General features: G+C 42.6%; 1 protein-coding gene across 1 annotated transcript in view; it reads left to right on the top strand.

The window, feature by feature from the left end:
- Positions 1-4,136: 4,136 nt before the first annotated feature.
- Positions 4,137-27,782, top strand: part of LOC117584532 — a 33,205-nt gene continuing 9,559 nt past the window's right edge. Inside the window, exons 1-2 of the mRNA XM_034273482.1 lie at positions 4,137-4,552; positions 24,700-24,908. Of these exons, the coding sequence (XP_034129373.1) occupies positions 4,330-4,552; positions 24,700-24,908 (432 nt within the window). The 5' untranslated portion in view covers positions 4,137-4,329. The remainder of the gene's footprint in view (positions 4,553-24,699; positions 24,909-27,782) is intronic.

Here is a 27,782-nt window from a genome sequence, read left to right as displayed (position 1 = left end):
ATCCACACGAGCTCGCACAGATATCCATATATTTCCATTTATTCATACACTTATTTCGTCCTGTCCTCTTCGTTTAATAGCCTTTAATTGTGCGCTGTCAAAAATGTTTTTCCAGCTTTTCGCTTAGCCTCGACATTTTGAAAGAAGTCTTTTCGGTCCCGTTCTATATCAGGAATGCTGGGAACTCAGAAATATAGCTTTAGATACAAGTCATTGGTTGTGTTAGTTTAATACTTAGGAACAAGTAGCCTGGATTTCCAATTGCAACGCTTCATCCGTTCCAGAAGTGAATATATGTATGCACATATTCTTTTTCTATTTCTATATATGCCATCAGATGGCAAACTTCGCTGACAAACAAACGACAACATTGTAATGACAAAACTGCCAATGGACACTAAGCTGTATGTTTAAAAATAATTTATACAAATTGCAACTCCACACGCGAAAATCAGCTTACATGATTACGAAGTACTTTTTATATTTAGCCCAAACAAATTCTTTAGCAATCATGCTGACATTGCTAATTTATTGATAAGCATTACACTAACAGATTTGAAGGATTTTGTTAACCAGAGATGCAAATAACAGGCTAATGTTAGGCCAATATTAATTCCCACTATTTTAACACTAAACCTGATACATGGATATTCAGGGCGCGTAATGTTAAGCAGAACACTGTAAAGCGGAGACTGTTAGGTTAGCATTGTTTATTATGTTTATTGCCAACTAACTTTCCGTGTTATAAGTATCAATCAATCTTTTAGAAGGAGGAAGTAAATATTAACAACAATTGTTTACTGGGCACACGATTACCTTCCCTTTGTTAATAACTTAAAAAAATGCCAAATGAATTGTGAACTGGTATGAATCCATGAAAATATAACTATCCTGGCCTTCAGGCCTTATGCCAGCGATGCCCTAGAAAAGTGTCACTGTTATCTACATACATTATTTTGGGAAACATACCCTTTTAAACTGGCTGTTAACTAACCTACACAATCATTGAGAAGGGCTGCAATCTCACCCCAGTGCTTATAATGGTGACGGTAGATGGCACTGTTGAGAGCCAGCTGCAATGTAAAGCCACCCCCAAACCCCGAGCATAGCTCTCGTGTCACTTAACAGCGCTCTTTTGGCGGAACAGTGTGGAATCGAATCAAACAAGAGAGCCTCCATGCTGGGGAGAGTAGTCCACCCGAGGAACACTCTCTCTCAACAGTTTTTGCCGAATGTAAAGCTTTTAGCGCTCTCTTTGCGACAGGAGACCAACGACAAGCAAGCTTCGCGCACTGACCGCCTTGGGGGCGCCACCTCCGCCAAGTCGCTACTAAGGTAAAGTTTTTTTTAGTCATCATTTGCACTCCCAGACGAACGCACGTCCTTGTTGTCGGGCGCGCGTGTATCCCCAACGAAACTGAAACTCAACTTCGAAGGAAACGAACATCCCAAAACGCACACACACAAGCACGCGCCTTCAAACACACACACACACACACACACACACACTGAGACAAGTGGCAGAGAGTGTGTGTGGCGGAGAGAGCAAGCCCTAAAAGTAATTCCGTGTTCATGTAAAAAGTGCAAGTGCAGAACAACAAAAAGTTAAAATCAAAATAATAACAACAGAAACGCATGGCAAAGGCAAATTTAAAAAAAATAAAACAAAAATACAAGCAGCTAAAAATAGATGTGGAAATGTGGAACTTTTTTTGAGGCAAGAATGCGGCATTTGTTGCGTGCCACAAACATTTGTCAGGCATTTGTTGCTGCTCTTGTTGGGGGAAAACTGAGAAAACTGTTGCGGTTGCGGTTAATTAAAGCGCGAAAAGTGGAACACAAGAAATAATCATCACTAGCAGTAAAAAGCCCTAACGGAAACAAAGAAATTAAAAAGTACACATAGGCAATGTTGAATGTTGTACATTACCAACGAAAACAAATAATAGCCTCACTTGAATAACTATAAAATAACTATATTTTGGATAAATATATAAGTGCTGTATAAAATACACGATCATCAAGGAGGTTTCATCTCTAAGCAAACATAAACGATTCAAAACAGTGCCCACAGGAGTAAAAGATGAACTGAATATAATATCCATTGGATGTTCCCTAGACATTAAACTAACTAAAGATCTGACAGAATTTCTTAAGCTTCGTTTAGTCCAAAAAAACCAACAAAGAGTAAAGATTAAAATTTGTTATACCAAAAACCCCAGCAACTGCAGCTTAGCTGTGTTTTGGCTTGAGTTCAACTACCTCTGGAAATTTCAACATGAAATATTGCCACAGCACATTTTAGTCTGACCCAAGAATTGTTTAATCTTTAATTATATTTAGCCATTTTTCCCCGTCTCGCTCTCCCCGCTCCGCTCTCTATCCTTCGCGCTATCTGGCTCCTGCTCCCATTTAGGCTAATTATGTTGCCTGGCTGGCACTGGGACTGGGGCTGGGGCTGGGGCTGGTGTTCGAGTGGAGTGTCCTTTTTGAGGCAGGGTCTTGGACATTTATTTCGTGGTGCATATTTTTAGGCGCTGACTACATTTTTTGCCCAGTCGCTGATGTTGTTGTAATTATAATAACAGCTTCTGTTAGCCCTGCTGTTGTTGCTGGCTTATTATCTGCACCTGACTTGTTAGCTATTTATTTGTGTTTATTCCGCCATTGTTTGCATTAAACAAAATGAAAAAAATGTCAGCTGCGTAGGGAGTATGGGTGCAAAGCGCGAAAAATGTTGAATATTTTTGTTAGCTGTCAGTATCTGACATTATATTTATATATGTATGTATCAATATTTGTTAATTGTTCATGTTGTTGTTGAGTTTTTTCAATTGCCAGAGAATAATGTCAGATGATGGAGGAAAATATGTGTATTTACATACATGCTTTCTTGACATACTCAAACTACATATATTTATGCTATGTTTTGCTTGTCAAAGGTATTCTCGAACGAGCAATGACATGTTTGCAATGTGTTTCTATTGTAATTATTGGTGTTAGCTTAGTCCGTAGTGTAATAGATAAAATATTATTAAAATAAAAGCAAATTAGATACATTTGGTGACCGTACCGTAAATCTTGTTTGTTGTCTGAGATAATAGAACAACTTTCTTTTTATATCTATATCTTAATATTTATTAGCCTAGAAGTTATATTGCTTTAAATCATTTGGAATTTATTTTTCTTCATTTGCACAAAGCTTTTTCTAATCAATTTCAAAAATGCTCCCATAAATTTAACAAAAAATGTTTATTTCCCAGAAAATGCAATTTATTTCCATTTTGATGCGTTTGCCAATGCTTCTCGCTCACCTTTCGAAAATGAAATTTCGCCAACAATAATTCAAAATTTGTGTATTATTGATCGACGTGTTTGTCGTTTATTTATTTGTGTACTCTGACACACATTTGAACGGTCTTCAGTTGTTCAAATACAAACAACTTCTGACTCTACTCTATGCCCGTGTAATTTCTTTATTTTCCGTGCCAAAAATATGGGGTTTCTCCTGCTTTTACCAGGAGACACTGTAAGGCAGTAGGACAGAAACTCCGCTAGTAACTTGGCCTCGAAAACAACTTTAGCTGAGAATCGGCGTGAGCCTCCAATTCATTTCCCCAATTCCTGGCCCGCACCCACACAGACTCCTTCTGGCAACTCAATTGCCTCGCAAACGCTTTCGTGACGCTCTAAATCAACTCACGGGAGCAGGGGGGTGGGGGGGGGGGGGGGGGGGGGGGGGGGGGGGAGTGGAAGCGTGGTAGCCCAAAGGATTTTGAATTTATGTTGCATGGGTTTTCCCTTCGTTTCGCTGGCTTTTCCACGCTTTTGTCGCACTTGCCTCCATTTTGCCGCTGAAGGAAAGGCTGCTGTGTAATTAATCTTTGCCCAAAATGCTTGAAAATTTATGTCTTTAACTTGACTGCAGTCTCTCGGTCTACACGAGGAGTAGAGAGAGAGTGTGAGAGTGGAGAGAGGGGAGAACCAAGGGCGATCCTTATGCCGTTTAATAGTTTTTGCCTTTAACTTCTTCCCGATGTTTTTGTTGCTTTCGTTCGCGTCGCGATTAAAAGTGATTAATAGCCAACATTTTATTACCGCACAGAGGCAGCAGCAGCAGCAGCAGCAGCAGCAGCAACAGAAACCGAAACAACAACAACTGGAACCCACAGAGGGGAACCCCAAAACAACTTAATGTCTAAATGAAATAAGTGAAATTTTCACACAGAAATTAATAAAGACATTAGTGCGTGTGGGCGTGAGGCTCATTGGGGAATAAAACGAACAACGAAAAAAAAAAGCAGACTACGACTACGAACTACAGCTAAAATGTGCGGACTGGAGCCGTATAGCCAGCACCAGCTGGCGCCCCACCATCAGAGGAGATCGTCACAGGACCAGCACCACCATTGCCATCAGCGGCTGGAGCAACAGGCACCGGGCAAGGGCAAGGGCAAGGGATGCCCCCACAGACAGACAGGCTCTGGGTCGTCGAGGACAGCCACACATTTGCAGATTTGGTACATTCTACATGTGATATTAGTCCTAATCGGTGAGTCAGTCCTCTAACGCTCTAATTTCGCCTTGTGGTGTGTGTGTGTGTGTGTGTGTGTGTGTGTGTGTCCCTTTTTCCCTTTAATTATAAACACATTTTAAATGGTCCATAATTAATGTCGGGGGTTGCTGGTTTAGGCCATAAACATTTTTATTTTCGTACAAATATTTGCCTAAAATGGGGAAACATTAATGTGCATGCACGTGTGTGGGTGGACCCAGCGTGTGTGTCAGCTTAAATAGAGGCTATAATAATAATAATTGTACCAGTTTACCCGAGAGATTGAGATGGAATAATGATTGCTCATGGCGATGATGAATTTGAGTTGAAAAAAAACGTAAGAAATAAAGATTTGAGTCTGCTGACATTTACACTGTTTTCTTTTGAAAGAACGAAACTCAATGCTCTCCAAAGCAATGGCAAACATAGAATCCCACTGCCTACGAAATTTCAGTGCTTAAACAAATTTCAAACATGTTTCAAGTGAAGTAACAAATTCCTAAAATGTTTGAAAGAATTTCGTGGAAAATCTCAGCTTACAACAAAAACTTTACAGATTTCATAATCAAACATTTCTTACAGCATTTTTCTTGACAAAAAAAAGAAGAGAAAATCGAAAGTCGGTCCCCTCTTAAATTGAATTCAAGGACAAAAAGCGCAGGAAAAACAATCAACAAATTGAAATCCAAAGACCAAACAATCGAATGTCCAAAGACAAAGAACAAATTGTGAGACGCTGACGGAATAGATATTAATAAATTGGACAAGAAGTCCCCCATTTGGGGTTTGTTTTTCTGTTACTTTTTCCCCAGTAATTGTGCGATGACTGGGGATATTGGATTCCTGTGGATGTATTTAACAGGGAGAGTGAATCCCGAAGCGTTCCATGCATTCCTCGAGTTGCTGGGAACATAAAAATAACAATTTTCTGTGCAGCATTAAACTCCCTTTTCATTTGCTATTTTCGTGAAATATTTTTATTATTTTCCATGCTTATAATTTTCCGAGAAATTAATCTGGGCCTGGGGTATTCTGTAGTCGCAATATTCATCCACAGCATTCTTACTTGTTTGCTTTTTTGTTGTTCTGGTTTGGCTTTTGTCGCAGTTGTCGGGGTTTGGGCAAGTTAAGTTGACATTTCCGCTAAAACAGACACGTGCGGGGGCTGCTAATAGCTGGAAAGTGGGTGAGCGGCAGAGAGGGGTGCAAAGGAGAAGCTGTTAACGTTCTTTCATTATTTTCAAATCATATCACAAAGGGCACGGAGGCTGCTGGTGCCGCTGCACAGTTGAACGGCAGCGGAAACGGATATGAAACCAAGTTAATGTTTGCACACCAGCGAGAATCTTGTTCCTCCTCTTCCTCTGTGTCGGTCTCCTACATATCTTCTCCCTCTCTGCGTGTGTGTGTGTGTGTGTGTGTGTGCCTTGGCTTAATTCAACGTCTCATTTGCATACATTAAAATGTCACATTTTACATGTCGTTTGTGCGTCTCGCCCTAAGCCTAACAGCAACAGAAGCCAGAGGAACGTCAGTTAACATTAAGAGGCAGAGCCAACAGAGCCAGGCTACAGCTTCCCATCATCCCACCCATTCTCCTCCTCCACCATTCTCCTACACATAAACTACATTAGCAATTGGCCTGGCTGGAAGCAGATGGAAAGGCGTGGCAAGCGGGGGGCGCTCGCTGACTGAGAGCTGGCTGGAAAGGCAGCCATGTAAAAATGGCTTAACGCGCAAATCTTTCAACTAAACATTAATCCTAATGGTTTTCAATTTTGTTGCGCCTTCTGTGGCAAGTCAAGTTCGCTTCGGTTCCCTCTTTTCTGTTTTTTTTTTTGTTCTGGATGCTGGGCTCTGGTTGTGGCCCCTGCTTTGCATGTTAATACGCTCTTTGATATTTCTGAGCATCGCCTGCAGCCTGATTGCTTCTGACAGCGTCTAACCCACACCCTCCACCTACAACCCTGTACCCACACCGCATCCTCGGGGGCACCACGTAAATATGAAATTTCATTGAAATTTCTGTGAATTTTCATTGAGTTTCTGCAAAATGTAATGTTAAACCAAAAACACAAATAATATAAGGTCTCTGTCCTTATCTTTTTAGTTGTACTATAGATATCTCTCGACCTTCCTCTTTCACTCATCTATGAGTACATTCCGCTCATTAAGCTGCCCTACAATTTGCCATTAATCAAGTTGTGGCCCCCAGAAGCAAAGTGCCCTTGACTCACTTACTCAAAAGGCGACTAGGGGCCACATGGGTCAAAGTAATCATATGGAATGCGATGATACCTCGCTCTCCCACTCCAAGTCTCTTAATTGATGTGCAATTGTTTTGGTGGAATGGTTGCTGAAAAGAATATGTCAATTAACGAAACCCAAAAGGGAAGCGCACAGAATTAATGCCCCCAGAAATATTTAACTATGAAAATACCTTTGATTTGTAGCTGCCAAAAAGGTACGAAGCAATTACATATCTACTAAAAATGGTTGAAAAGATAATAGTTGAAGATTATATTTTGGGAGTACAAGTTACAATTATTTATCTCTGTTTCCATGAGGTACACTTATCTCAAAAAACTATGCTTGATGCTGATGATATTATAGATATCTTGTCAATTTTCTTGACGCACATAACTTTGCTATACTTTCTAGTCTCGAAGCAGCTCTGCAGCAAAGAGATTGTCAACCCATGCCATCCATTTTTTCTTTCTAGGCCAAAATTCCAACACAAATATGCTATCAGCAGATTTGAGGCTTATACCAAATGTTTTTTATTGTCGGAATATCACTTTCATTTATTATTTACTTACCAAACCCCAACCGGAACTTATACTCCCCAAAAAGCCTACCCAGCAGATGGTTCATGTTGGGAGCATTATGTGCTACATACAAACATTCGAACATATACATATGTCTATGTGTGTAGGTTCTTATGGCTATATCATATAGCTCTAAGCGCACACACACACATGCAGGCACACATATTAAATTGTTGGTGTGGCAAACTGAGCAAAAGCTCAAGTAGGCTTTTGTTTAAATAAAATTGTGTCGCCACAATGGCCAAGAGCAAATGTGTTCCCTCGCTCTCTCTCGCTCGCTCTGTGTATGTGTTTTTTTTTCTCTGCATGTATTGCTGTTTGTGTTGATTATTCACACACGCTCACACACACACTGATTGCCACAACAGATACCACTCACACAGATACACAAGCACTTGTATCCACGTCATGTGTTTGCTAGACAACAACATTTTGAGCCACTAAGCTTTTGTTGAAGTTTATCTTTGCATTTGCCGAAGTGATGGGGAGCTCCTCGATGCTGTTTTTTTCTTTGTATTTCCGTATCAGGGAATACTTGTACAGGTATCTCAAACACAAATAAATCTTACAGCAAGTAATAGAGGGGAATAGTTCAGGAGATCACCAAGTGTAATCCAACAGCAAAAAAACGTTTCTGACATATTTCATGCTCATTTCTCGCTGTAAACATTTTGATGGACAAATTGCCGTAAAACGCACTTTATGTTCCAATTATACACGCATTTTAAATATAAAACGTGTATGTACACACTTATTGTGCAATCTACATGACAAAGTCAAACTTTTGACTGCTGAATGAGGGGAATTTTAACGTTTAATTTAAACAAATTTTTTTTAATGGAATTTTTCGTGATATGACGTATCATGTCCCATACTTTGATGTGTGTACGCAAATCAACTTGATAATAATATTTTATTATTTATTATTATTAATATTGTTTTCCCAAATAAATTACGCATTTTTTTGACTTTAAAGGGGATCAATTTTGAGGAAATTATGAAGCTGACTTTACTATTTGTTTTACTTCATTGTTTCTTTAACAATAAACAAATGGAGGAATTTATATGATGAACCAAAATTAATTTAATTGACGACACAGTTCCCATTTACTTATATACTGTAGGTGTTGCGGCACTGATTTAATCATTCCCTATCATTCCATTCGTATTCCAGGAAAAGCTTACAGCTATTATTTTGCACAACTCATTGAATTCTAGAATTTTCCTGGAAATTTCTTGGACTCTAGCGACATTTGTTGGTATTGTTATTCCTTGCTTTGGGGCAAGGCTTTCCTTTTTCTCTTTAATTTAAACATATTCTGTAAATTTATTTCCCTACACAAATTATTTATTTCTGAATAGGTTGACAATTTGATTACTAAATTTACAGGCAACAACAATTTTCTACCAGACGTAGAATATTTTAATCCACTTCGATCGCTTCACTTGATACCATTTAGGCCAAACTTTTCCCTTTTAAATCATTCAAAACAGGAGTATTTCTTTACTTTTCCAATACCTCATAGGTGGATATGGATTTTTTCTCTGTGATTTGATATACATAGTAAGGCAGGACAAACAGAAACTGTAGCATTTCAATTAAAAGTAATAGCTGAAGCTAAAAGCCAACCAAAAAATGGAGAGGGCATACACACACACTCAGGACAAGACAAACAGTAGAGGGAAGTCCGAGAGACAGGGTCCAGTGCGGGCACGAATTCGGGTTCAGGTTCGGTTGAATTGAGTCCGATCCGGTCAGAGAACGCCCCAAGCAAATTGAAACAAAACGAAGGTCTCCGTGTGTTGACTTCGTCGGGTTCTTCTTTTTTTCCGTTGCTGTATTGAAATCATTAGAGCGAAGCGGCAGCAAAAAAAAGTTAAGGGCTCATATTTGGGCATGGGCATGGGTTGGATTGGATTGGGCATTAATGTCTGTGGAGGTACAGGGGAACGACCTACTGACGCCTATTAATCATGCAGACTTTACGTTCCATTAGCCAGGCAGCAGGAAGGAGGGACATCCACTAGGGGCATGGTGTGAGAAGGAATGTTCAGGCGAAGACACAGCTGTGGAGCAGGTTAATATCTCGATTTCGGTCTCCGGACCTAAACAAACTTGAGAAATTTCCAGGTTTTAAGAACATGTGTTGTGGGGATTTTTGTGAACAAGTGGGAAATGTTTGAGCTGTGAAAAATATTTGTAGAGCTTTTTGAGATCTCCACAACGCTGGCACCCAATAAAAATCCACTTGAAAATTCTAATTCCCCTGGAAGTAAGCACAATGCAAATAGTTTTATTGTTCATACAAATTGTTGGAACATGCTAAGTTCACCTTAGTTCTCCAAGGTAAGAATTCTTTGAGATATAAATGTAATCCCTCCAAGGTCTTCCACACCAAATTGCAAATTTCCTTTAAATTTCAACCTCGGACCAGCCCACAGCCCCCCATTAAAAAAACGCTACTTGCGGCATGTGCGATGGTTCAAAGTGTAAGTAACAGCAGAAGAGCGGAAAGAAGAGAGACAGAGAGAGAGAGAGAGAGAGAGAGAGGGGTAAAAGAGCAACTGGGAACAGAGAAGCGCAAACATTGCGGAGCAAACAGAGCCGCTGTCCGCCCGGCAGACCTTCGCCCGCCACCCGCCGCCTGGTGTCTGACACTTGGCCATTTGCCTGTCCGACGACTCCCGGCTCCTAATGGGGAAAATATTGTATTACAACAAATTGTGCAGCTACCAAAAAAAAAAACAAAAAAAAAAGCTAAAAAAAGCAACTGAAAGCAGACCAACACGGAACGGGGAGAAACACCCTTTAAAATGGATCCCGAAAGGGTCCCGGCTCCCACTCTCTCAGCTGCCGCTAACGATATGGAAAATTTATCAAAAAATACAAGGGGCAGGCAGTAGCAACAACATGACACCGACCCCACAGCTCCAACCACAGCACCAACCGACCGACCGGGCAGGCATAAAATAATCAGCACGGCCCGGCCATACCCTTGATAGGTACGGGGTCGAGTGAGGAGAGACGAAGAAAAGGCAAATGTTAGGTTAAAAGGCTTTCCAGGTCAGACGACCCCGAGCTGTCCCTCAACCTCAAGGGCGTTGATGGCGAGCAAATTGATTTGGACTCCGAGATGGAAATTATCAAATGTGTAAATCGAGCAGGGAAATCTGTGGGCCAAATCAAGGGAGGAGCCAACGAAAGTGATTGATTATGGCATCTTATGGAGAGAGTAACAAAGAGAAAGATAATCTGACATGCGTCTAAGAGCGCGTAAAATGGGTCAAGGGATAAAGCGATCCCTTTTCAGGCTAACCATCGATCTGCGAGGTTATGCGAAGATCCTGAAACTTCATCCTTTATGCTCAAGAGAACAGCACTTGATTAAGAGAGCCAAGTAAGCAGCCAAGTGAAAGGCCTAGGATAGTGGTGGAGATGGAAGTGGTGGTGAGGCCTGTGCGAGACACACAATCAGTGCTTAGACCAAGTCATGTAAGCCGCTCAGCAAAGCGTAAAGACAATTCAATCGATGCCACACTCTTAAACACACACACACACCCACTGCCACAATAGAAAGTTCTTGCTCACTTCTGGGGAAAAAGTGTTTGAAATATTTTTACTTTTGTCATTTCCTTGAACATACATTCCAGCGGAATGCTCGGAAGCATGTCTGTTCACTCTCTCCCTGCACTGCGTCCTTGCCCCAGCATAGGGATGGGCTCGTGTTTGACCAAGGAAACATCACTTACATACTCTTGGAATGCCAGCTGATTTATTCACGCATCATTTGCCCAGGCCCAGGCCCAACCCACAGCCACGCCACCGCCTGACACGCACCCATCTCTAGCACTGGACGCACTCGAGCCTGGCTCTGGCAAATGGCAGCTCAATGTTAGTTTTCGCTTCACCCTTTCTTTTTATTTATACCCAGCACGGGTAGGGGTGTATGCAATAGACACAAGGAAAAGTTTGCTCGATCTTGAAACAAGTTGGCGGACAGGAAATAAAGCTTCTTAGAGCACCACTGAGTTCTTGCCAGTTCCCTGCAATTAATCCAGCCAGTTGGTATCCGCTAGTCCATACTCGACTCAAATATTCTACCCTTTTTTTGCTTAGGTGCTTGCAGTGAGTTTTTGGCAGTGACTGTCGAGCAAATAGAGCGTAAAAATTCCGCCTCCGGCTGCTGCTACTGCCACTGCTGCCAAGTGAAAGTTGTGCGGAGAAAGTTTACCATTTGAACTGGACCGGGGGCCGTAATTTATTTTGGCTCGTGGTAATCAATGCTCCAGCTGAGTGTGCGAAAGTGCGCCGAGTGTGTGGTGCTGCGGATGGGTTAAGCCGGCAAACTGCTGGGCCAAAGCTTATCGCATCCGTTTCGGGCCCGTTCCGTGGTCTTAAAGTTGCAAAGTGGCCCACCAGCGGGTCAGAGAGACAGGGACAGAGACAGGGACAGGGAGAGAGAGACAGTTTTATGGCCGTCAGTTGAAAGGTCACTGCAGATGGTCGATTTGTGGCCCGCCCAAGGCCCACTTCCAGTAAAATTTATGACGAACATGCTGCAACATCCTGTTAACATCCCCATTTGCATATCCACATGCACATGAGCACCCGGCTACTGCTCATCCGATTGCTGTTGGAGTGGAGTGTGTACGTCCGAAAGAGATCGGTCCTCTACTCCCAAACAAAAAAAAACCGAAAGAGTACGAGGCACATCCGTCGCCATAAAGCTGCATTAGCAGATGGCCCAGCAACAAACAATGCCAGCAAAAATTGTTGGTCAAATTAGAACCATCATTTAAATGGTTATTTTCATTTTCATTTTCATTTTATTTCGTTTCGGCGAACAAAAAGCAAAAGCTCAGCACAAAAATCGCTACGCAAATGTTGCTCAAATACAGAAATGAGAGATTGTCATAGAAAAAGTATTTATAAGGGATTTGCATGCCTTTTGGAATGCTCTTTCTGTATTTTATAGTAATAATTCTTGTAACAAGAGACTGGTAATTGGTAGTGAGCATTATTGCCAAGAAGCTCCCATAATTTTATATAACATTCCCCCCAAAGCCACTCGCAAAGTCAATGTGCTCCCATCTGTTGGTAGAGTATTCATAAATTTATACCAAAATGCGCAGCACTTGTGTGCAGTTGTCGACACCACAAAGTAAAGTGCGGCAGCGGTGTGGCGAGCAGAGAACAGAACAGAAGAGAGAGAAAGCCGAAAAAAGCAGAACAGTGGGGCATCGCTGCAGAGCAGAGGGACAGCCGAAACTGCCAATGGCCTCAATGAGCGTTTGACTGAGTGTGAGTGTGTGTGTGTTTGCGTTTGTGTACGTGGCAGCTTGAGTGGGTCTTGTGGGTGTGAGTGCGCATGCAACTGCTTTCATTATGACAGTTAAGTGTCAGCCTCACACACACACACACAAATGTATGCATAGCATTTCCCCTCATTCACCCCGCCCGTTTCTTTTCTTTTCTCTTTTTTCTCTATTTTTTATTCACATCTTTTTGGATACGCTGCCGCTGCTGCTGCTGCTGCTGCTTTGTGCATATCATAAAATTTTAATTGAATTCTGGCATTTTACTATGTGCTATGAATGAAGGGAATGGACAGAGACAGCGGCAGAGGCGGCAGTGGTGGAGAGTACAGATTACATGAACTTTACAGTTGTCAATAACTTTGATGTCAGCGCGCGTGCCGCAAAAGTTATTTTCCTCCCACTACCACTCCTCCCTGGATCTTTTTCATGCAAGTATGAAGCCAATGCAACACTCATACGCCTCGTTGGTCATGTTTCAGTGGCATGTGGCATAGGGGAGGGGTGTGGACTGGGTATGTTGGTGTGTCAACTACTTTTCGGCTTTTGCCGTTGTTAACATTTCATTTTTGCCAGCTGCCTGCGATGCGTTTTATGAATTCAGTTATTCTGTTGGCGGAATATTCCATTTTTTATGCCCACACCGCCGCAGTATGTCTACTGCCAGACCCACCCCAATAGGGGCTACCATCCCCCTCTTTTCCCTTGGGGCTTTTATGGATTAATGCTGACTGTTGGGTAGAAAAAAAATACACACACACAAACACACAAAATTCCATTTGCATGACATTTTTAATGCAATTTTAATATGCGCGCGCAGCTTAATTAAATATTTAATATTCCACATTGACTCAGTGGCACCCTTTGGCCCCATTCCTTTTCCTCTCTGCACCGCAGTGGGAAAAGTTAATTGCCAACAATATTTGTATGTGCTGCACTTAATAATTTCAATAAATTGCATTAAGTGCGAATTTTCTTTTACTTGTGGGCAGAGTGCCCGTATGCAAAGGAGGGAAGGAGGAGCGAATCTGTGAATGAGATTTAATGGTGAAGGGACTAATTTAAAGGCTTTACACGTCAGCGTTTGACGATTTAGGTGTGGTAGAATGTGATAAGTGCTGCGATAAGTAGGGGATTGTGCATTAAATCATTTAATCGATGCAATCCAAAAAGATGGCACCATCTCCCTCCTTAATCTCTGCCATCCCCCGACACATTAGTTGTTTTTGGGTCAAAATCTTTCTCAGTTGCTGTCCCTTCAACCCTTTGAAAGCTATGAAAAGCGAACCTTTGACAATAATTACACCGAATTGGCTTCAGTTCATTCACAAACCACTGCCAGACTGGCATTAAAATGGCCAAATGACATTGCCAAACCGCAAGAAGGTCAATGCACCACTGCCCCTCCCAAGCGACAAGTGCCGACAATTTGTGTCGTAAGTTCTCTTTAAGCCTTTAAGTAAATTATTGCTAATGGCCCCCCATAGCCACACAAGGTCTAGGATTGGGTAGCACACTGCACTCCCCAGCAAAGTAATCAAAACATTTGATTGATTGAAATCAATTTCCCGTCAAAGACATCTGTGTGGTGGTGGTTGTGTGTGCTTTTGCATATATTTACTCTAACTCGGTTACTACCATGGGGATTCCATGTGTGTGTGTGTGCTTACTGCGATTGTGCCGTTTGGATGGCGATACGCTTGAAATCAAGCGAGGCGAATGTCTGTCTCCGGCTGAGCAACTTCCAACCGGGAGTGAGGAGCTGCCACAGACGCCAAGTGCAGACAAGCGACAAGGACAACTTGAGATGTACAAAAGTACTGCCATCTCGCTTCTACACAGCAAGAAAAAAAGCTCTTAAGTTCAAATTAAAAATGCATTCGTAATAATATTTGCTGCTTGTCAATAAAAGTCGTTTCCAAGTCATTGAAATATTTTTTCGGTATTACAAAATTATGTTAGGTTCGAGTGTTTTTCTTTCAGTGCACGTTGATGTTCCACCTTCTTTTCCATTATCTGCTTCATCTTTGAGTCTAGCTGCTCCATTCCGCGAAATTAATTTCAAATGAGTGGCTGGCTGGGCTGTCATTATATAGATTCATATATGAATAATAAATGGGAATGCATTTGTCTGGAAATCTTTGCTGAAAACTCTCGTACCCTGCCCGCGCACACACAAATCCCCCCCCCAACCACATCAAAGTAGATATTGTGAGAGAGGGAGAGTGCGAGAGAGGAGGGCAAAATACGTGGCTGGGATTTTTATAACCAAATCAGTTCAAGACAACAGAGGGCTCCGTTTTTGGTCTCCCCAGAGCAACTCCTACAGCTGCTTTTTGGCATTGCTTTTTATTGTTTTTTATGATCATTTGTATTCATCAATTTTCTATTGATTTGGTTCGGAACTTGGAACTCAGAACTCGGAACTTGGTAGCCCAAGCAAAACTCCGGGCCGAGGCGTTTATATGCCAAGACAGCGAAAGGATAAACAAAACTTGGCAAAAGGCAATGAATTCTGATGTTTTGTTGCCTTTTACTCCCTCCCAATTTTTGGCCAATTCCGCCCAGCATCTTACGAATTTATGAGCTATAAAAACATCTGCCAGCCAGCGGACGTTTGCCAGTCCTGTGGCCCATCTTCTTCCTTTCACCCTTCTCCGTATCTGCGGGGAAGAGCAAACAAAAGTAAAGTGCTCCACTTTTTTATTACTTTTTGTTATTGTTTTTATGATTTTTGTTGCTTCTTCTCTTGCGTCGTTTTTATTTTATTTTACATTTTATCTAACTTCTTGTTGCTGCTTATGTTTTTCTTTTGTTCCATTTTGAGTCATTTTAATTAGGCGCCAAATGCATAATAAAATAGATATTTATTTGCCTTACATGTGGCTGAAGGATGTGTGAGTGACAAATGGAAGCAAGAAGTTCGGCTACAAAAAAAGGGAATGTCACAAGATAATTTGTCAAATTTCGTAGAGCGAAAACCCTCAGTTATACAAATAAAGCTCAGACTTATCATTGTCATCCTTTTACTACGATAAAGATCTGCAGGAGGGCAGTGCCACTCTTCCATGCCAAAACGAAAGAAATGTCATCACTGTTTCACTCAACTAATGGCACAGCCCATCTGCTTTCTTGCCCACTCCCGCACTCACTTGTCAATTGCATTAGCCATGGCTCTTGACAGAAGCTTCAACCTGCAGTCATCTATGCAGTCCCCTCGCCACAATCCCTCCTTTGGTCTACTCTGCTCTGTTCGCTTTGACTGTCTCTTAGACGGGATGACGCTTTTGTTGACGCTTCCGTTTCTTTTTATGATAAATTGATTGATATTTGAATTTAATGATAAGCTTGTGGAGAACGAACACAGGGGCGGGGCCAGTCGACCAGTTGGCAATTCAATTTTCCTGGGCTTTCATTTTTCAACTTCAGCGCCAGCAACAGCAGCAGCCGATGCTCCGTGTCCTGGTCTGTGTCTTGTGTGTTGTTGTGTCTTGTGGAATATGCAAATTCCTTGCCACATCTTTTCAACCGTCCTTTTTTTGCTGTTGTCGTTGCTGCTGTTGTTGCCAATCTTGTTGGAGTCATCTTTGATAAGCAAACTTTTGCACTGATAATGATATTTTTATAGTGCGTTGACGAGCTTGCAAGCCATTAGGGGGTCTGTAGAAGGAGCAGCAGGCGGCCGGCAGAGACATATAACTGAGTTGTTGCCGACTTTAATCCAGGGGAACATATTGCATGAAAAATACAAATGTATGAAAAATAAGGTAAGATGTAACATGTAGCACAAAATAAGTTCATTGCAAGATTTGAACATTTGTCAGCCAGACTTTTTCTTACGTGTTTTTTAATATTTTCAGCTGATTAGATTATTGCGATTATTGGGTATTCCACAGCTTCAGGACAATGGTTTATTTATTATTTTAATTCTTTATTATTCGATCTAGCCGGAGAGAGATTCTCATCCTCTGTTAAATCGGCGGCCACTGCTTGTCTCTCTGTTAACTCTGGCAGCTCTGTTAACTCTGGCAGCTCTGTTAACTCAGTAAGGTCTGTTATCTCTGTTCGCTTTTGAGACGCTCACTCTCTGTTAGCACTACAGACTCGGTTGCGCTCTATGGTTGCCCAGCCAATATCTCTTACATATATAAATGTGTGTAAATAGTGCTTAAGTTTTTTAACAGAAATAAATAGAAATAGTGCCCTACATTTTCTTGCTCAAAGCCTGTTCTTACCTTGATAGTTTCCATATCTAAAATTCCTTATACACATAGATATTTTTTCTACCAAGTAAAACATAAATAAATCATAGTATAAGCAGCTATCTCCTATTCCAAATAAACGACAATTTCGTTCTTAGTTGTTTATTTCTGTGGTTGTCGCCGATGTTGCAGCAGAAAAAGCCGGCAATTTGTGGCACTGCCGACGATTGGCAATCGATTTATAGGCCAATTTGCATAATCATTAAGTTCACATGCCACAACACTCACACACAGACACTTATATGCACATGACACACATACAGACACGCATACCTTGGCAATAACTTTTTCCTTGGGCAAAAGCAGAAGAGACAGGGAAAAAAGGTTGGCGTACAATTTTTGCTTGAATTTTTTATGTGAAATTGATTTTCCCCCGAACGCATTGCGGCTGCTTACCCTTCCCGATCCACTCCCCGTGACCATAGTCCCATCTTCTTCAGTGGAGCTTCCGCCCCAGACAGGTTTCGCCCACATTTGGATATGTCATGTGTATTTACCTTCAGCAAAAAACACCCTTCCCCCCTCCCAAAGCAATCTCAATCAGCAGCTCTAAAAACGGTTAACGACTTTACCTCCTGATCGAAGAGAGAACGAGAGAGAAAGAGAGATATGTATGTGGAAAAGTGAAAGCGGTTTTCCTTGAGTTAAATTTTCATACATTTCTCCACTCTCCACTTACCTGTAACGAAAATTGCTTAAACTTGTGATGGCCAAAAGTCCGTTTTGGCCTCATTAAAGCGCCTCCGGTCAGACGTGGCCCACTGAATTATTTATAATACTCTTCATTCTTTTTGGGGCCAAGACATGGGGATACGACTGCCCTCGCACTCTCTATCTCTCCATCCAACATGGTAATATGCCAGGGCCAAGTTGTCTTTAGATATATTTATATACCTCCAGCCATAGCCATAGCCATTCCCCCCTGTATCTAAGGTGTGTGCCAGAACCCTGGGGCTGGTCAGCAAAAGTTGAATAGGAAGTTCTTCAAATTATGCCAGAAGCACAGAAGCGGCACACAAAAAGAAGAGTCAAGAAAATTGGTCGCAAAGGAAGGAAAGCAGGCAGCGCCTTCTTGCTTTTGATTTTTTCTTATTTAAAAATTTGCCTTCTATGTATTTAGGCGCCTACTCGTACCCGTATTTTATGGCCATAATTCAGCACAACTTTTGCCTCTAGCCTCGAGGGATACGCTGCATTTGTGGGCTAGATGTTCTTACTATTATATGGAAGTGGAATGGGGAACGAACGGTAATCAAATATTAATGTGGGTGGAAAGAGGATCCGAAGCCTTGAAGGATTCTCGCTTTGGTTATGGGTTTACTTTTGCCATGCAACTTCCTGATATTACAATAATACAATTATGCAAAATTCTCATGGTTCTTAGGAATGTGTTAGTCAGTCAAAGAGACTCGAAGATATTCTAGGTAAATAAATATTTTCTCTAAACTAGTGGGATGACTGCCAAAGAAGAAATCTTTCATTGAATCCAAATTTATTAGGTTTTAATTGGAATTGCGGAATTTTAAGCCCTAAAAACGTGTCCCGAAAATCACTTAATGGGAAGGAAAACTTACAGAACTTATCTAAGCTTTCGTCCTCATTGTTTTGAGGCAAAAATTATCTTAGGACTACCAGAAAACCATCTACATCATCGCCTAACACCTCCTTTCAGCTCTCAACTTCACTCTTCTTTCCTGAGAAGCATTTACCTCTTTAAGAAGTTAAACCACTTTTCATCTCATACTCGTATTTCTCTACATCCTTCCTCGCTAGACTGCATAATTCATATGCCAAGCCAAAAGGTGGCCGAAGTAAAAGTTGCCTTGCTCAAAGTTGGCTCAAAGAGCCGGCACTTGGCATCACCTTAAGCCGCCTTTTCAGCGCCACAAATTGCATTTAGCGCATTAATTTGACGCCTCTGTGGGTGCATGGCCATGAATGAACGCTCCTGACAAGCCTTTTAATTCTGCCCCCAAGATAATCTCTCTCCGGGCTTACCTCCCGTCATTGTTTCTTTTCAATTTGGCTGCACTGGATGTGGCCACAATTGAAATATTACCATTTGATAACTAAGTAAACTCCAGGGATGTGTCGGGGTCACCACAGCCACTAACTGCCAGCCGTTTCCACTCTGTCCTGTGTCTACCTTTCGGCAAATGGCATTTCCCCATACCACTTGCCATTCCTACCTGAATCGCGTTGACTTCTGGCCTTCTGTGTGTACGCGACTGCTTTGATGTCTTGTGGTTCGGTTCGCGTGCCCTGGAACGCCGGGTCTCGAGGGTAGGCACGGGGTCACCAAGGCGCGGAAATTGTGCGCCGCAATCTCTTAAGACCGGCGACAAATATACTTGGGCGCCCCGTGCGGCATTGCCTCTGTCGGTAGTGGATTGGGGTTGGGCTTGAAGTTGGGGGTTGTATGCCGCGTTCCGGGTTCCGGGTTCCGGGGGCTTTAGGCATTACCAAGATTTAACAACAACTTCTGGGCTTTTGTCGACTCTTGGCGTCTGTCGGGGGCTGTTGTCTGCGTTGGTTAAACGTCGCGAAGCCGCTCAGGTAGAAGACGTGGCTCGTAAATAATTAATCTGCCCGCAAAGTGCGATTATCAAAGTGTTGGAAAAATGTTAAATAGCTCCCCAGGGCCCCGAAGAAACCACAACATTAAAATGCGGCGACAGTTCTGCGCTCCGCTCTGCTCTCTGTCTCTGTGGACATTTGCCCGTCGGCCATTCGGCTCGGAGTTCTTGATATTTTTCGACTGGCAGCTTCAGTTGATGTTTTTCAATTATGCAAATAAAGGGATTAATTTGTTTCGGCTCCAAAAATGTAGCGATAGAGCGAGTGGTGTGGGGGCAGACGCTGGAAATTGTTTTAAAGAATGCGCCAGGCGCTGATAAAAGTTGGTCTTACGAGTGCCGTGGTCTCCTCCCTTCCACCAATAAGACACAAGATGGCAAACTGTACGACAACTATAAAAAATTTCAATTACCAAAAAGGGTGGCAGAGAGTAGCGAGGGAGGGAGCTTCCAAAATTGACTTCATTAAAGTCGAAACAATTTTTGGAGAGCGGACAAGTCGTCTATGCAGACGTGTGGGAATGGCAATGTGGAGCGACAACAAAAGACTAAGAGGAGGAGTCTTCCACTGGTTGGGTAGCAGAGAAAAATGTAGAAAATAATTGAATCTTTTATAAGATTCGTAATGGTTAAATCTAAGGGGCACTCCGGCATCCCTTGTTTGATGATTCTTTAATTTCTTTCAATTCCTCATACGAAACCCAATATTTTTCAAACTAAGCAGTGGAAAAGCTGTGGCAAATTCGAAAATCAACCAGTGGAAACATTAATTTTCCCCACTTTTGACGAAAAGGGGTTAAAAAGCCAAAAAAAAAAACAAAAGCCTAAGCGAAAAGTAAGGAGAAAGCAGCGCCTCATTTAATTTTATTTGTCAAAAAATGTTGTTGGTGTCAATTTCTGCTACGTGCGGGTGCGGGTGCGTGTGAGGGTGTTCAAGTATCTTTGTGTGTCTCATTTGTTTCACCCTTTCTGTTGTCTTGGCATTTGCTTTTCCCTTTCACTTTATTTGCTGTTTCAATTGTCAGCTCCGCTTTTCAGCTGGAAGTGGCTGTTGAGTATTAGGTCTAAATGGTGTATTACAAAGCATTCCAACAACAGCAACAACGTTGGAAGAACGAACAAGAAGTGCCATCAAGGAACTCTTTATGATGATATGGTGGGAAAATGTGGGTATGTCTGGGCTGCCAATGGGGCTGTGTTTTTTTAGGGGGCGTTGCACAAATTAAACCCGAATGAAAATTAAACGATGCATGAAATTACTTTGCTTCTTTTCCCGTTTCTCACTTGCAAGGGGTCTTGCGTCTTACCCTCTGAGAGGGTATAAGGATTTTTGATGAGATGTTTGCAGAGAATGTTCATCAAATGGAGCCGCTTGGTTTCATTTTCTTGCTAAAGAGACAAAACTTCATTATATTTATAAAAGATCGAAAACAATTTAAGGATTAAACTTCTCATAATAATATGCACTACGACTCCTGTTAGGGTATCTAAAGAGTTGCTTCCATCAGCTAGCCTCGCTTCTTCTCTTTTCTTTTTTGTTGGAGGCAAAGTTCTGCTCTTTCTCCTTCTCCTTCTTCTGTTGCGACTTTGCCGTTAGCTTTTGGCTTTTGCCTTTGAGTTGAGCTCTTCCTTCTGCTCCTGCCTGCGTCGGGTTCCGCTCAGGGGTCGCTCAGCCCGGGGGGGGCTGGGCGTGGGCTTTTTTTAATTTTTAATGTGCAGTCAGTTGTTGTTACTGCCGTAGAGAAGGACACACACCATTTGCGCAGTCAGTCTAGCACTGCCAAAGCAGCAAGAGCGAGGGAGGGTGTGGAGCGGACTGGCAGTCCCCGGCCAATTTGCCAAGTCAAATGTCACTCAACTGCAATTAAGGCGCTAAAGAACGTTGGGGCGTGTCCTGTGACTCGGGCCATAGGTAAGAGTTTAAGCGAAAATTGTCATAGAAAATTGCTGGGATCAAGGGATTTTAATTATACAAAATACAAAATTACTCAAAAATTAGCAAGAACTATTTCCATTGTGGCATTTCCTATAGGAGATCCCACCGCAATGCACTCCACTTTCAGGACTCTTGCTTGGGCAGAGTGCCCCTCCACTATGGACTATAGATGGAAGTTGCAGTTGGATGTATAAGGAAACTTTCTGAGCCAAGGGTGTGTAGAGAGTTCACATGTGCGGAATAATAACCACTTTTCCTCTATTGTGTGACCAGGTATCCATGGCATCTAGAAATGCCATATGTGCGTTCCTTCAATTCTATTTTAGTCCATGTTATCTACAATTTAAAGCTTGAATAATTTTGAACAGGTTTCCATGACCCCCCATGGAGTCGATCAATGTTCCAAAATATTACAATTTATGTGACAGGACTACCTGTGGGGGTTTCTATCTCCCTCTTGCTCAACGGGTGACACAAATCCTGCAGCTTATTAGCACATTTTATTGCACCATCTACTCCATTTATCTGCCTATTTTTTGGTGCTGGAAGAAACCCCGCAAAAATAACCCCCACAACACACACGGAAATGAATTTATAATGCATGACTTTTGTTGTTTTGTTTGGGCTATAAAATATTCCTACTCTTCTGCCGCTTCTGCCATTTTTGTTTGAGCCCAAAAAGGGAATGCATGTGTGAGTGGGGAGTGCGGAGGCGACAGCAAAAAGGCGCAACTGGAAAGGCAAACAACTAACTCATTTTGTGGTTGCCATCTCTTTTGCCGCTCTTTTTTATGCCAATTGTCTGCCACAAACGGCACAGACACACAGGCAGATACTGCGACAGGCACACACACACACAAATGCGGTGAAAGCATTCAACGTATTTTTTATTGAAGGCGCGACTGCGATTCTGATTCCGATTGCGATTCCGATTGTCGCTCCCTTTATGCAAACACCCTGGCAGAGGGCATGCTGATTTCAAACTAATGTTGGCAGCGAAGAGTCCAAATAATTTGTAGTGGGAATACTGTTTAACATATAAATGAATACCTGAGATTATGTATAAATCTGTATCCTTAGGCACAACAGTCTGTAGATCGCTTTGTTCCTTCATAACTCAGTCATATGTAAGTCCAATCTGTAAGAGTATCAAATACTTCGGCCTCACAGTTCGCTTTTCTCTCTCTCTCTCTCTGTCTGCTGCGTTGACTGGGCTGCGCGCTGCTTTGCTCTTCCGCTGCTACTTCTCTCGCTCTCGCTCTGCTGTGCCCTCTGCCCTCTGTACGATTTGTGTGCACATTGTTCAATATTATAGTCGGCCCTGTGCCGTGTGCCTGTCTGTGTGCATAACCTCCGGCTTGGGTTTTTGAGTTGGGCGTGTGACAGCTCAATATATTCGCCATTTGTCGCTGTATAAACCACATAGCTCTGCCTGCTCCATCCTCCTTTTGCCTCACCAACCCCGCTGTTTTTTTCCCCACTCAAGGTGTGTGTCTCTCAGTGGCGCTAGAAACCTGTCGCCATTGTCGCTGTTGCTGCCACTGCCACTGCTCTTCTGCTGCCACTGCCACTGCCACCGCTAGTTGTCATATAAATGTGGCTTCCAGAATGTCGCAAAACTGTTGAACGATGCCAGAGACAACAGGAGATCCTCCAGACACCACCATCGGCCCTCTGTCAAGGGAGCGCACATACGGAAGCGCAGGAAGAGGCAGTCATATGTGGCACAGTGGTTGGAAAACGTATACAAAAGGGATAAGAATAAAAGACAACTTTTAGATCATTTCTACCAAAATAAAAGGTGCCAAAAAAAACCTTAAAGTGTGGTACAGTTCCCAAAAGATATTACATAAACTAAATGAAGAAAGTTTAATTTCTAGACACCACTTTATTGCCTCTATTTGGTTCCACTGTACACTTTGTTCATTGTGTGTGTGTGTGTGACTTCATTGCTTCTCTGTGATAGTAGTAGTGGTGGTTCCTGCTGCTGTTGTTGTTGTTGGAGAAATGCAGGAAAATCAATTTCGTTCTCCATTTGCAGTTGGCAATTTGCATAATAAGGTCGTTTGGCGCAATTTGCATGTGAATGTGATAAATTCAATGGCGGCGCTGCACGTTACACCACACACACACACACACACACACACACACACACACTTGTGCAACCGCTGTTTCACGTGTGTGTGTCTGTCTGTGTGAGTATTTGTTTTTTGCCAGTGTGTGGCCACAGAACTCACTTTTTCACATTTGACGTTTGGAGAAACGAAAAGTGTAACGGTATATTAAATAAGTGGGTGTGTTCCCCCCCCCCCCCCCCCCACCACCCGCTAACCGTTGGAGGGGGGTTCGAGATCCTAGCATGGCCATATGGGCTCGGAGTTGGGGGCGTAAGTGAGCCAAAATGTCGCAAAAGGGAAAAATATGTATGGGGGGAGATGTCTCTGTTTGTGATTTAAAGTCTTTGGAATTTGTTTAGGTATTTGCTCTTTTCAAAAAGGAATTAGGAACGTTTTGCATGTTTGTTTACAGTGGTAGATTTTGGGTAATTGTTTTGTTGTTTTGTTGGATTTTTGGGGCTGATAAGTATATTTTTGTATATTATTTTTCCATTCTTTGAAGTATTATTCTTTGGTATTATTTAAAAAACATTCTGCTCGAAATTAATTGAATTGAATTAATTGAAAAATATATCCCCAAACATTGCTCAAAGATACGCCAAACGATCTGCACAATTCCTATGCAGAGCATTTATGCTTCACCTTGGAAAAAATTCGATTGGAAAAAATGCGAGTTTTTTGTGTGTATTTTTAGCTATGCCCGCCACGTGAATTGTAGACTGCAGTGACATGCACTGGCACGGGTGGATGTCCTGGATCCCCCCAGTGGCAGCCGGCGTCCAGAAAGCAGGAGCATGCAAGTCAAAATTCATGTGACAGCAGGCCCCAAAAGGTTTTTTGTGTTTGCGTTTTCTGGTTTAGACGGAAAATATGACCAGCCGGAATCATAACTGCTGAAATATGTACGAGTACGAATGCGAGTATGTGGGTTGGGTCTGTCATGGTGGCTTAAGCAAAAGTTGCTAGTCACCAAAGGCTTAGCAGTAAGCCATTCCATTGGGGTGTACAATGGGCCATGACATTACAAATAATTTCCACCACTCTCAGCATAGTAATTTTTTCTAATTTTTGTTATCTCTCTCTCTTCGCTCTCTCTCTACTAATTGCAGACATTAGCAGCTCCCTGACAATGACCGAGGTGAAGATACCCAATCACATAATGCGGCTGAAGAGCGCCACTCTGGGCTGTCGTTATGCGCTGGACGGTGAGTCCCTGTACTCTGTGAAATGGTATAAGGATGGACACGAGATCTACCGCTATGTGCCGCGCGATAAGCCCCCCGGACAGGCGTTCCCCCTACCCGGAGTCAACATCGATGTGAGTAGCAAAATGGCAACAGGTGCTCCTGCTGCCAGCAAAAAGAAACAAATACAAAAACGAAAGTGGGAGAGGGAGAGAAATTTAATTTAAAATTTTATTACAATTTACTGGCTTGGATTTCTTTGGGGCTTGGGGTCGGGTGCTGCTGGGTAGCTTGTTGTGTAGAATTTAGTGTTACGACCCGATAATAATGATTATTTTAAAACATGTAATTGCCACAGAGAACCCTCTCGCAGCTCCCCCCAGAGTCGCCCCAGAGCCCTCTCACCCTCTCAGTTCGTTTCTGGGCGTTTCTTTTCTTGTTGCTGATTACGTCGACGGGGAGATGAAAATAGCTGCCACGTAGTTTTGCAATTTAACTTTAATTTAATGTGGATGTAACCGGCTTTTGTTGGCCATAAAAATGTGTGTCTGTGCGCTGGGCTCCTACGCCCCTTCCTTGCTGCCTCTCTCTGGCTTTTTCTTTGGCTTGGCGAGGGTCACGTGTTGGTCTGCTTTTGCTGCGATTGAAAAGGTTAACGGAAATCACTTAAAGCTGTCAATATCCCAGACAAAGTTGATATCCTTTGGCCTGCCGCTCTACTCGAAGGAAGGACTCCTGCGAGCCGTTCTAATAATAATAATTTGCCAAAAGCACTTAAGTGCGTCTACTTTGTCGAATGGCAGGGCAAAGGCAGCGCAAAGCAAGTGCAGGCCAAAAGCCTGCAGAGCAAGGGCAAAGTAAATCCCGTCAATTGTCGGTCTAACGTGGCGTATGAGCAATGTGCGAGCGTGTTTTATGGCATGTGCGTGTTTCCAAGCGGCTAAAAATGGGAAACCAGAAACGGCGAGTCTGGGCAGAGTAGGAAAATTAGAGAGCCTGCCCCCGAGTCCTTCAGTTCCCAGTGTCCCAAGTGAAACAACAGCCCAGTGCATGCAGGAGGGCCGTGGCGGGCATAGCGCGTAATGCGGCATAATTTTCGCTGATCTCAGAGTCTGCATTTGGACCCGGCCAAAAAGGGTTGAAGGCCTCAACCGACCGCGTGGGCAGGCAGATGATTAGAACAAAAGAGAGCGAGAGGGCTGTGGCTGGGCCAAAGCTCTTGGGAAGCTGTTCGGGACATGATAAAGTGGAAATATTTTCACGCGAGCGCCTTGTGGCCTGGACTTAATGCTGGAAATTCTCTATGGAATTTTGGGATATTGTTTGGGATATTTCTGGACATAGACAAAAGTTGAATCTATAGAAAACTGCGGAAACTGGGGAAACTGTTTTGTATGGCTAAACATTTTGTTGATTTACAATTGAGCATCGGAATGAGAAGTGTTCGGGTTGAGTGTTCCATTTGATCCCTCCATAAATGCCTCATCTATCCCTTCTTAATACACTTCAAAGACGCTAAGCACAAAGCCAACGATACTCTTGATGTGCTTCCCTCTTTTTAAATGAAATTTGCATCCACATCAGAGATGTGGCCACTGCAATCAGGGGCAGCATAAACAAGGTTAGAACTGAGATTCTTTTTGGCCAAAACCAAAGTTGGAATTACAACTAACAGCTTCAATCTGCAATCATGAGCAAAATGGCTGGCGCATGTTCACCCGAAGAGGATTTGTTAGAAGCGGCAGAACTTGAGACATTCTGGGTGAAGGGGAAATGGGAAAGCAATAAAGAGAGACTGCAATTTGAATTGTGGCTAGATTTGGTTTTTTGGCGAGAGAAAAACAATTCTCCTTCTGTACATTCAGTGGCATTCCACCGTCTCGCCTTGTTACACCCTTTTTGACCAACATCTAAAGAGGGGGCGGGCTACGGGGCGCTGACAACTTGAGCGTGCCCCAAGAATTGGCAAAAAGACGAGGCAGCAGCAGCCGCAGAATAAGAGGGAGAAGCCCGACTTAAGTACTGCCAAGCAGAAGGGGAGCAAACAAAAGCCAGTCCACCGACCATTGTAAAAGACTTGATGGGCTGTGGGGCTCCCCTGTGGCAACGACATCCGAAAACAAGCAACAAACCAAAAATAATGTTGAACGTGACTTTTGTGATTGTTAACGTCAGAGTGGGAGAGAGAGCGAGAGAGACAAGACAAAAGAGCGCGAGAGAGAGAGAGAGAGAGAGAGAGAAGCCAAACATAAAGCGAAAGCAAAGAATTTTCATAAAAATTTGGTCGACAACACGGACTAAAAATAGAATGAAATGAAACTTTCCTTGTATACCCGGTACTCGTTGAGCCAAAGGGGTATACGAGTATTGTTGTGCTGCAAGAAGAGAAGAGTGTTGGATCTATTGGCACTATTGGAAATAGAAATCGGGGACTTGTATATGTATCTTCGATTTTATAAAAATTATTAACGACACTTTGCGCTCTTCAAATGTTTGTGGCTGCAGAGAGAATTCGGTTATGAACGTCGATCGATGTTGATTCTGTTAGAATCGAGAGAGAGCTTCTGTTAGAATCGACAGCCGCTTCTGCTCTCTCACTGTTAATTGCTCTGTTAACTCTACAGACTCTGTTGCTGTCTGTGTCTTCCCACAAACTGCGAGAGACACTTTCCTTTTGTCAACAGTTTGGTTTAGGTTCTTTCTTGGCTATTTCGCGCTTTGGAATTACACTTGGCTTAGCTTTGATTAAGTGCACAATAAATAGGTACATAAAAACAGCAGGTATCTAATGGTCGGTACACACACACATCTCCCATGTGTAACTCTCAACAGAGCATGTGTGTGTGGATGATAAAACTGCAACTTAAAGAACTTGACTGCAATTGTTGCTCGGGTGGCTTGGATGAGAACAAAACGAAGATGTTTGAGTGACTTCTACAACAGTTTTCGCTCTTCCCCCCACACACCACATGGGCTATTCTCTTACAGAGTTGCGTAACTTCAATCTT

Source organism: Drosophila guanche, unplaced genomic scaffold (assembly GCF_900245975.1).
Source record: "Drosophila guanche unplaced genomic scaffold, DGUA_6, whole genome shotgun sequence".
Lineage (NCBI taxonomy): Eukaryota > Metazoa > Arthropoda > Insecta > Diptera > Drosophilidae > Drosophila > Drosophila guanche.
The sequence above is the reverse complement of the archived record's forward strand: the minus strand, read 5'-3'. Positions and strand labels throughout refer to the sequence as shown.